The sequence below is a fragment of the Corythoichthys intestinalis genome, chromosome 3 (assembly GCF_030265065.1).
Source record: "Corythoichthys intestinalis isolate RoL2023-P3 chromosome 3, ASM3026506v1, whole genome shotgun sequence".
Lineage (NCBI taxonomy): Eukaryota > Metazoa > Chordata > Actinopteri > Syngnathiformes > Syngnathidae > Corythoichthys > Corythoichthys intestinalis.
In genome coordinates, this window is record NC_080397.1 from 57,087,372 (window position 1) to 57,098,363 (window position 10,992).

The 10,992-nt window shown below is 40.3% G+C and overlaps 1 protein-coding gene across 3 annotated transcripts in view; it reads left to right on the forward strand.

Moving 5' to 3' along the window:
• The window catches only part of aldh3b4 (aldehyde dehydrogenase 3 family, member B4), a 19,094-nt gene continuing 8,102 nt past the window's right edge, over positions 1-10,992 (forward strand). The window contains exons 1-9 of one of the 3 annotated variants that reach the window (XM_057832282.1): positions 1-100; positions 184-296; positions 619-814; positions 2,452-2,562; positions 2,789-2,909; positions 2,974-3,059; positions 5,370-5,451; positions 10,268-10,657; positions 10,738-10,904. In XM_057832282.1, the coding sequence (XP_057688265.1) occupies positions 244-296; positions 619-814; positions 2,452-2,562; positions 2,789-2,909; positions 2,974-3,059; positions 5,370-5,451; positions 10,268-10,657; positions 10,738-10,904 (1,206 nt within the window). In that variant the 5' untranslated portion in view covers positions 1-100; positions 184-243. The other 2 variants (XM_057832281.1, XM_057832280.1) reach the window with 2 other exon arrangements.

A 10,992-nucleotide genomic window follows, 5' to 3' on the forward strand; every position in this document is an offset into this window, starting at 1 on the left:
CAGTGTTTTTTTCCCTCACTTTCTAAAGTCAATTGTGTCTGATTACAAGCACCTGCTGTGTGAGAAGGCAACACAGCATCTAATACAGGAAGCTGTTTAGGTGAGAATGACTCCTGAGCGACCACATTGGGTGCTTTTCCTGTATAATGTGGATTATGCCGTAAAAGCACACATCCTCCTCAGTCCCTTACAGTGTGGCACCTTTCACAAGAGGCCCAAAGAGCTCTGAACTGCAGTAAAGCCATGAACAGCCCGCCAAGCCCTTCTCCTGGCAGATGGTTCAAATCACTACGTAGGTGAGTTTCATTGAATTCCTCTGCGGATTTGGTGGTTGGTGAGTAAGATGACTGTGGCTGATGCAGACCATCACCTGACTAGCTAGCGGGGGAGCTTTCTTGGGATTTTCACTATGCCTAATGCTAGCGGGGCTTTTACTTCACAAGCTTAACGGTTACAATGAGGAAATCCAGCGCTGGAGAGCTTGCTAGAACAGAAATGACTACAAAGGGAAAGGCTTGCTCTGTATGTCAAAGGAATGGCCGTTTAACATGCAGAAGGTAGTGAAGGTAGTGTCTTTTAAGGTAGTGTTAGATGTTAACTGAATTTTGGATGTTGTAGGACCAGGCTAGGTGAGCCGTGCTTGAAGACATACCCTCTACAGTACGAGGATCTGCTCAAGAGAGCTCGGGTGTCATTCCAAGCCAAGCGGAGCATCAAGGAGAACTTCAGGCTAGCCCAGCTAGAGGCCGTGGTGCGAATGTTGGAGGAACATGAGTGTGACTTTGTAGACGCTCTCGGGAGGGATCTTCACAAGGTGAGATATTCTGATTAGGGCTGCAGCTATCGATTATTCTAGTAGTCGATTAATCGATGAACTAGTTCGAATAATCGAGTAATCGGATAAGGAACATAAAAATTTTAAATACCTGAGCTGAGCCTCAAACGGTAAAAAAAAAATTAATAAATAAGGATCTTCGTACAACAAAAGAACAATTGGCTAACTTGCATTACACAAGTCTGCTAGATTAAATGCTATAAAATGCTAATACTTTTTTTTTTTTTTTCTTAAACAATGCTCTTAACAAATGGTTCAGGCAATATACCTTCAGTGCCCTCCATAATTATTGGCACCCCTGAAAAAGATGTGTTTTTAGCTTTTGATTTTTTTTTTTTTTTTTTAATTCAAATACAATGGGACCTTAATGGGAAATAAAGAGAAAAATCCAACCTTCAATACAAGTGCATTTATTCAGTGGGGCAAAAATCCCACATAAAGAAATAATTATTTGACATCAAGTAATGTGTGTCACAATTATTAGCACCCCTGGTGTTAATACTTTGTACAACCCCCTTTTGCCAACAAAACAAGGTCTGGGGACTGAGATGGCCATGGGAGGAGCTTGATTTTGTGTCTGGTGAACCATTTCTGTGTAGTTTTGGCCATATGTTTAGGGTCATTGTCTTGCTGAAAGTCCCAGTGACGACCCATCTTCAGCTTTCGGGCGGAGGGCAACAGATTTTGATTTAAAATGTCCTGGTATTTGAAAGCATTCATGATGCCATGCACCCTAACAAGGTTCCCAGGGCCTTTGGAAGCGAAACAGCCCCACAACATCACTGACCCACCCCCATACTTCACAGTGGGTATGAGGTGCTTTTCAGCATGCGCATCTTTCGTGGCACGCCAGACCCACTTAGAGTGTTTATGTCCAAAAAGCTCAATCTTGGTCTCATCTGACCAAAGCACACGGTCCCAGTTGAAGCCTGGGACCGAGGCTTCAACTGGGACTGTGGCCAAATGGCCAAATCTACACAGAAATGGTTCACCAGACACAAAATCAAGCTCCTCCTATGGCCATCTCAGTGCCCAGACCTTGTTTTGTTGGCAAAAGGGGGTTGTACAAAGTATTAACACAGGGGTGCTAATAATTGTGACACACATGATTTGATGTTAAATAATTATTTCTTTATGTGGGATTTTTTTCCCCCACTGAATAAATGCACTTGTATTGAAGGTTGGATTTTTCTTTTTTTCCATTAAGGTCCCATATTATTTGAATAAAAAAAAAAAAAAAAGAGTATTTGAAGCTAAAAAACACATCTTAACCAGGGGTGCCAATAATTATGGAGGGCACTGTATAAACTAAATTACGAATGCATTAAAAAACATTCAAACACTCAAACAAAAACTTAGCTTACGTTGGTCTTAACAGGGAGCAGCTGGATTCATGAAATGAGGCAGACCTTTGGGCAGTGTATCCACCCTAACCAATAAAACAAAATGTACTTTCATAATAAACCATTAAAATGCCACTTTGAACGAATACTCGAAGAAACAAAATTCGAATGTTTTATTTCTAATCGAATACTCAAGTTAATCGATTAATCGTTGCAGTACAAATTCTGATTTTTTGAAAATGATAATTTCAAATATTTCCTGTCTTGAAACAGCCACGATTTGAGACTATCGTGTCAGAGTTGATTCCGGTTAAAAACGAGGCTCTGCATGCGATAGGCAACTTCAAGAAGTGGATGCAGCCGCAGCATGTGGAAAGAAACCTGGTGAGACTGTTTTGTAAAAGAAAAAACATGATTGAGATTACTCATGATTTACACGCACAGTCTTACAGTAGGGAACATTCCTTTGCTACAAAGAAGTGCATTCTTTTGTTAAAGAAGATTAGCAGAGTTGAAATCGTAAACAGTGTTTTCGCCCTTGTGTCAAGTGATCAACTCGTTGCCTCATGAGTTTCAGTGAGTTGACTTTAAGCGTGTCTACTTTGCTCAGTCCGCCACTTTGGATGAGTGTCTGGTAGTAAACGAGCCCCTGGGTGTTGTGTTGATTGTGGGGACCTGGTGCAGTCCTGTCCAAATGTGCCTGGTGGCACTGGTAGGGGCCATTGCAGCAGGTACAGCCATCCTACACATATTCAAGTGTATTTTACAGACACTCATGATTTATTTGTTTGATAGGAAACTGTGCCATCATCAGTCCTTCTGTGAGCACTGCTTACACGGCAGCGCTTCTTCATCGACTCATCCCCTCCTATTTGGACAATGTGTGTACTAGTATTTATTTTAATAGCCAGCAATTTCAAGAAAATTACAGTGGGGAGAACAAGTATTTGATACACTGCCGATTTTACTGGTTTTCCCACTTGCAAAGTATGTAGAGGTCTGTAACTCGTATCATAAGTTCTCTTCAACTGTGAGGGACGGAATCTAATACAAAAATCCAGAAAATCACGTTGTATGAGTTTAAAATAATAAATTTGCATTTAATTGCATGAAATAAGTATTTGATACATCACAAAAATCGAACTTAATATTTGGTACAGAAACCTTTGTTTGCTGTTGAGGTAATTATCGAGGGTTGATTGATTAAATATTTGCTTGATTGATTGAATATTTGCTTCTGCTCATAGATACCATAAATAATACATATTGCCATATTTTTCTCTTATTGATATAACCAGTAAATGATTTCTGCTTGCTATACTAGGTTGTAGTATAATGTTTAAGTGTTACAAAGAGTAAAGAGGGTCGGGATGACAACTGCCTTGCTTCATGGCCGCATTATTGCGTAACTAGACTTTCCGAGACATCTTCAGCACCTGGCGTCTGGACTTTCGTCTAGACCTTCGAGGACAATTTTCCATTCGATGACATCTTCCATGGCCGCAGCGTTGCATAACTGAAGTGTCTGGGTCATTTTGACCGTTGTTTTCATGTGCCTTTGCTTACACACGTGTACTTAGTTAGTTCCACCTACATGCTCACACATAGCCAACCAAAATCACATGGGTGTCTCCAGCTTGCTCCCCCCTCCCTCAGGGCGGCACCCTTCTGTGTTAGGACAAACCCCTAAATAAAAATACCAAGGAGGGTTTTTCCTTAGATCAATTTTGGTGACTATACAGCGTAATCTAGCATTCCTCTGTCTAGTCACTCTTTTGCTCTCCTTGGCCAAGATAACTGAGTGTCTTCTCTCCTTATTTTTGGGTAATTTTACAAATGTCTACCTAAGGGTCTATTTTTGAACTTGACATTTGCTATTACAGATACCAAATGTTTCCTGTAGTCCTTGACAAGGTTTGCACACACTGCAGCAGGGATTTTGGCCCACTCCTCTATGCAGATCTTCTCCAGAGCCTTCAGGTTTCGGGGCTGCTGCCGGGCAACACGGACTCTCAGCTCCCTCCATAGATTTTCTATCGGGTTCAGATCTGGTGACTGGCTAGGCCACTCCAGGACCTTAAGATGCTTCTTACGGAGCCACTCTTTAGTTGCCTTGGCTGTGTGCTTTGGGTCGTTGTCATGCTGGAAGACCCAGCCATGGCCCCTCTTCAGGGCTCTCATTGAAGGAAGGAGGTTGTCAGCCAAGATCTGGCGACACATAGCCCCATCCATCCTCCCCTCAATACGGTGCAGTCGTCCTGTACCATTAGCAGAGAAGCAGCCCCAAAAAATGTTTCCTCATCCATGTTTCACGTTTGGGATGGTGTTCTTGGGGTTGTACTAATCCTTCATTTTCCTCCAAACACGACGAGCTGAGTTTAGACCAAAAAGTTCAATTTCGGGCTTATCCGACCACATGACCTTCTCCCATTGCTCCTCTGAATGATCCAGATGGTCAGTGGCAAACTTCAGACGTGTCTGGACATGCACTGGCTTCAGCAGCGGGACCTTGCGTGCGCTGTAGGATTTTAATCCATGACGGCATAATGTGTTTCCGATGGTTTTCTTAGAGACTGTGGTTCCAGCTCTCTTCAGGTCATTGACCAGGTCCTGCCGTGTAGTTCTGGGCTGATCCCTCACCTTCCTCATGATCAGTGATGCTCCACGAGGTGAGATCTTGCATGGAACCCCAGAACGAGGCAGATTGACCGTCAACTTGAACTTCTTCCATTTTCTAATAATCGCTCCAACAGTTGTTACCTTCTCACCAAGCTACTTGCTTATTTTCCTGTAGCCCATCCCAGCCTTGTGTAGGTCTATTATTTTATCCCTGATGTCCTTACACAGCTCTTTGGTCTTGGCCATTGTGGAGTGGTTGGAGTTTGTTTGTTTGAGCATGTGAACAGGTGTCTTTTATACAGGTAACAAGTTCAAACAGGTGCAGTTACTTCCGGTAATGAGTGGAGAACAGGAGGGGTTCTTAAAAAAGAACTAAGAGCCGAAATATTTACTAGTTGAAGAGAACTTATGATACAAATTACAGACCTCTACATGGCTTGTAAGTGGGAAAACCAGCAAAATCGGCAGTGTATCAAACACTTGTTCTCCATTTTTTTTTTTTTTTTCAGGATTGAAATGATTCCGAGATCATGATGAAAATGTAATGATCTGCAATTCTTGGTTTCCTCTAGGAATGCTTCCATGTAATTCTTGCAGGCATCAATGACCTAGCAGATATTGTGGAACTTAAATTTGATCATGTATTCTTTTCTGGTAATACCAAGTACAGCCGTACAACACATTCACAGACTCCACTATCAGTTGATGGGGTACAGGGCTCGAGGCCGATCCATAGGGGGCCTATTTTCAAAAACTTAAAATTCAAATATTTTCAAAACCAAAGCCACTAGCGACCTAAAACAAAAACGGGCACCTCCTTTAGGCATATATGAGTCTCCATGAGAAGCAACATAAAAAAAAAAAAAACAATCAAAGTCGTTCCCTAATAAAATCCCGATTAATTATGATATACAGTGCCCTCCATAATTATTGGCACCCCTGGTTAAGATGTTTTTTAGCTTCTAATAATTTTTTTTTAATTCAAATAATATGGGACCTTAATGGAAAAAAGAGAAAAATCCATTAATTATTAGCACCCCTGGTGTTAATACTTTGTACAACCCCCTTTTGCCAACAAAACAAGGTCTGGGGACTGAGATGGCCATGGGAGAAGCTTGATTTTGTGTCTGGTGAACCATTTCTGTGTAGATTTGGCCATATGTTTAGGGTCATTGTCTTGCTGAAAGACCCAGTGACGACCCATCTTCAGCTTTCAGGCAAAGGGCAACAGATTTTGATTTAAAATGTCCTGCTCTTTAAGTCTCCTTATGCAGAGGGTTCACTTATTTCCCCCCTTTCTGTCATTGCTTGCATGCTATCCTCATTGAAATATGGAAACCTATAAATGTTTGGGTGGTTTTAGTTAAAGCAGTTTTTTTCATCAGTGTGATTTTGACAAAGATCAGATCACATTTCATGGTGATTTTATGCAGAAATGTGAGGAATTTCAAAAGGTTCAGATACTTTTTTATACCACTGTATATATTATTATATTTAACATGTCATAGAATTTTTTTGCCCGACTTAGTTTTTTTTGTTTTGTTCTAATTTTGTAAGTTTTCAACAGTTAATAAATCACTCAATTTTCACATCAGAAACTTGAGGAAAGCATGCAGAATCATCTTAATTTTACTCAACAGTAGCAAACTTTGCATTTTTCTATATGCGATCACAAATTATTTAGGTTTAATTCTAGGGCTGTCAAACGATTAAAATTTTTAATCGAGTTAATTACAGCTTAAAAATTAATTAATCGCAATTCAAACCATCTATAAAATATGCCATATTTTTCTGTAAATTATTGTTGGAATGGAAAGATAAGACACAAGATGGATATATACATTCAACATACGGTACATAAGTACTGTATTTGTTTATAATAACAATAAATCAACAAGATGGCATTAACATTATTAACATTCTGTTAAAGGGATCCATGGATAGAAAGACTTGTAGTTCTGAAAAGAAAAATGTTTGTACAAGTTATAGAAAATTTTTATTAAAACCCCTCTTAATGTTTTCGTTTTACTAAAATTTGTAAAATTTTCAATCAAAAAATAAACTAGTAGCCCGCCATGATTGATGTCAATAATTACTTACACAATGCTCATGGGTGCTGAAGCCTATAAAATCAGTCGCATCCAAGCGCCAGCAGAGGGCAGCAAAACTCCATAAAACACAACAAGTGAGCGTTTCACTATACTGTCATTTAAATCTGTCTGAGCGGGGCATCTGCGTTAATTGCGTCAAATATTTTAACGTGATTAATTTAAAAAATGAATTAACGCCCGTTAACGCGATAATTTTGACAGCCCTATTTAATTCTGATGTTACTATTGCCTCAGCATGTCTCGCAGGTTATCTGGCCGTCGTTTTTCGATTAAAATGTTAGATAAAATAAAATGCGTAAAATGCGTTTTTTTCTTTGTATGGACACAGAAATGTGTAAATAATTTTTGGGCAAAAAACGGGCAGTGGGCCAAAAATTACCTGATCATTTGAATGTAAAGTTAGATATGAACTAGAGCTGTCCCGACTAGTCGACGTCATCGATGACGTAAATGCGTCGACGGGCAAAACATACCGTCGACGGGTAATGACGGGTTAAAAAAAATAGAGGATAAAGTTTAGAATGGCTGGTGCTCGCGATACAAGCGGTTGTTACTGGCACCCCCAAGGGGGCCGCTGTTATTTCAATGTGACCGGCGTTGTGAGATTGAGCAAAGAGGAAGAAAGTGAGCGAGCGAGAGAGAGGGAGCGAGATCTGCGAGTTGGAAAAGTGCGCAGGTAGCGCCGAGTTGAGTGGCTTCATCCCCCACGTTTTTGTTTTGGTCAATAAAAGTATCCTTAAAGAGCCATCCGACGCCTCTCGGTGTTTTTATGCACGCCGCCGCCTTCCCGAGGAAGAAATCGGACGAACCCAGACGAACCGACGACAACGAGCCAAGTGAATCACCGGCGAGGGGTTGAAAACACCGCCAATTTCCAAAAAAGGGCAGAGATTGTAACACGTGAAAGCGGCATAAAGCCAAAAAAGCGGACCAGAATAGCCAGAGCCTGGAATTATATCAAGGAAAATATGGAGGGTGCCACTGTGTGTACTCTTTGCTAAACTGAGCTCGCATACCACAGTAGCACGTCGGCTATAAACGAACACTTGAAGCGTCGTCACCCAAGTATACAGTAATTTTCGAAGACAACAAGAAACAACAAGCTCGCGGATTGTAAGTCCATACAACTCTCTAACGATTTTTTAAATGGAAGTTGCCTTTATGTGCGTCGTATCAAAGCGCATTTTTATTGAATTATATAGCAGTGTTGGGAGTAACGCCGTTACGTAACGGCATTATTTTTTCAGTAACGGGGTAATCTAATTACTTTTTCCGCCGTTACAACGCCGTTACCGTTACTGACGGTCAAAAGCGGTGCGTTACTTACTCTGAATAAATTGAAGAAACTACAAGCCGTGTCGAGTCGGCTCTCTACTCTGTTGATTTATAATCCAAGACTTGGGGTGCGTTCAGGTTCGAGAATAGCGCACGTACTTCTGACACCAAGCTGTTTGTCCCTGCTCATTCAATTAGACAATGCTTTCCAAAGTTTGGTAACGTTTCTCTATTTGCTACACCTAATGCTAGCCTCGTTCCCATCTCCCACTGTCAGCCAGCAATAATTCTGCTTCCATCTTGAGGACAGCAGACGCTTTGAAGGTGACGTGAATTGTCAGGAAACGAGCCTCCCTAAATGCAGCCCCTCGAGAGATGCGATGGAAGTGCTTGTGATTGGCTGAGGGTTAGTCATGTGTCGTTGTAAGCCAATCAGAGCCGGTGATTTCACAAGCAAACCGGAACAACGCGTGCGGCAAACACACAAGCAAAACAGATGCACAGGGTCGGGATAACAGAGCATTCAAAAGAAAAATTGTCCTTTAAGTTTGTCAAAATTAAAGGAAAGAACCTGCATGTAATGTGTAATTTATGTCCCGGGGCAAAGCTTTTGTCGACATCTATGGTAAGCAATTCAAATCTGCTGAAGCACCTAACAAGTTAACTACCTGTCTGTTCTTCTCTATTCCACTGACTCGAATACTGCTCAGAAAATTTCAAATTCTTTGACATACAACAAGTTCTTTTTAAAGTAACGGAAATAGTTACTTTCCCTGGTAACTAGTTACTTTTACTATAGAGTAATTCAGTTACTAACTCAGTTACTTTTTGGAAGAAGTAGTGAGTAATGTAACTAATTACTTTTTTAAAGTAACGTGCCCAACACTGTATATTTTTTTAAATTATTATTAAATTTATTAGGATCATGGAAGCGCCCACTTAGGGAAAATATATACATATATCCTGTACATACATAATAAAAAATATATATGGAAACACCACTGGCCTGCTTACTGTAATCCATGACTGCACTAATGTTAGTTATTTAATATTATAAAGTTTTACATATAGTAGTATACTATAAAACTAATACTATATACTTGATTTTTGTTACTGTGGGTATGTGTGCCTTTCATTCAAAATAATTGTGGTAATATTTCAGTGTGCCCTCTGCATTATCTTTAGGTTAAAACAAACAAAGGTTTTTCCCCTCCCCAAAAAATGCGGGCTGCACACAGGAAAGAGCATCTGAACTCACACAAAGTGTTCTGGAAATTATTGTCCGGGACATTGCAATTCATTTTAACCTTTAGAACAATATAGACAATGACATACCGCAAAAAGAGTAAGAATTGTTTTAACTCCTGTTAAAAAGGTGAAGTCACAGTGTTTCCGCTTACATTTTTTTGCACCAGTTAATGCCAGCAGCATTTGACATCATTGCTTGTGATTTATTATTGATATTTATGTTATTTATTTATACGTTAATAAAGAATTTAGGTGCTCCAAAATGTTTTTTGTGAATTAATAAGCTTTAACAAAAATGTCATTATTAAATTAGTAAAAAAAAAAAAAAAAAAATTATTAGATTAGTCGACTAATCGTAAAAATAGTCGGCTGACTAATCGGGAGGAAATTAGTCGTTAGGGACAGCCCTAATATGAACGTAAAACAGTCCAAATTATTGGTTAAAAGCAAAAAAAAAAGAAAAACGCGCAGTTATCATTCATTTTGCGTAAATATTTCAAGCTAAAGTAACACAAATGTTTTCCCTATTCATCAACATTTCAAAGTGAATGCATGGTGCTATTTTATAATTACCTTTGAATCCTCGAACAAATGACTCTTGAGACACTTGCCGCTTGAATGTAGTAAAACTTTCATCCTTTTCCACCTAAATCCGGCATTTGAACGCAGCGTGTTTGAGTTTATAGCAGTGAAAGCTGCACAACACGCTGCCCCTTAATTGAAGGCGTGGCGCAATGTCTGTAGGAGCTGTCTAGTCAACTGATGGTGAAGTCTGACACATCCTAACATAAACTTATCAATGGAATATTTACTTGATGGCTTATGTTATTATCCAGGAACCCGAGAGGAAGGAATTCGAATTTCACAAGCCGCAGCTCAGTGTCTGACACCCATCACCCTTATTCTGAGTGGGAAGAACCCGTGCTACGTAGATCAATATTGTGATGTTACCATCACTGCACAGCGAATTGCCTGGGCCCGCTTCCATAATTCCGGGCAGAGCATGGTAGCCCCTGATTACATCCTGTGCCATTCGGAAGTAAAAACCCGTCTGGTCCAGGCGCTGAAATGCTGCTTGATGCGCTTCTACGGTTCTGATCCCAGAGAATCCACCAGTTTCGGCCGCATGGTTAACGTGGATATCTTTAACCGTGCAAAAGACTTGTTGTGGAGATCTGGCAAAGTGGCCTTGGGTGGACAGGTGACAGAGGCAGAGAGGTATATTGGTAAGAGACAACGCAAAAATAAAATTGAATTATATTCAAAAAAATATTTGAGAAAACTGTCTTTTTTTTTCTGTCCAAAGCTCCAACCATACTGACAGAGGTGGACGCATCGGACCCCATCATGCAACAAGATATTTTTGGCCCGGTTCTTCCGGTTCTCTCTGTAAACGACGTGGACGAGACGATTGCCTTCATCAACAAACAAGAGAAACCCCTGTGCGTGTACGTTTATTCCAACAACAGCAAGGTATGAGACAGAAGTAGAGTATAATAACACTGTGCATTTTAGGGTTGTTCTGATCATGTTTTTTTGCTCCCGATCTGATCCTGATCGT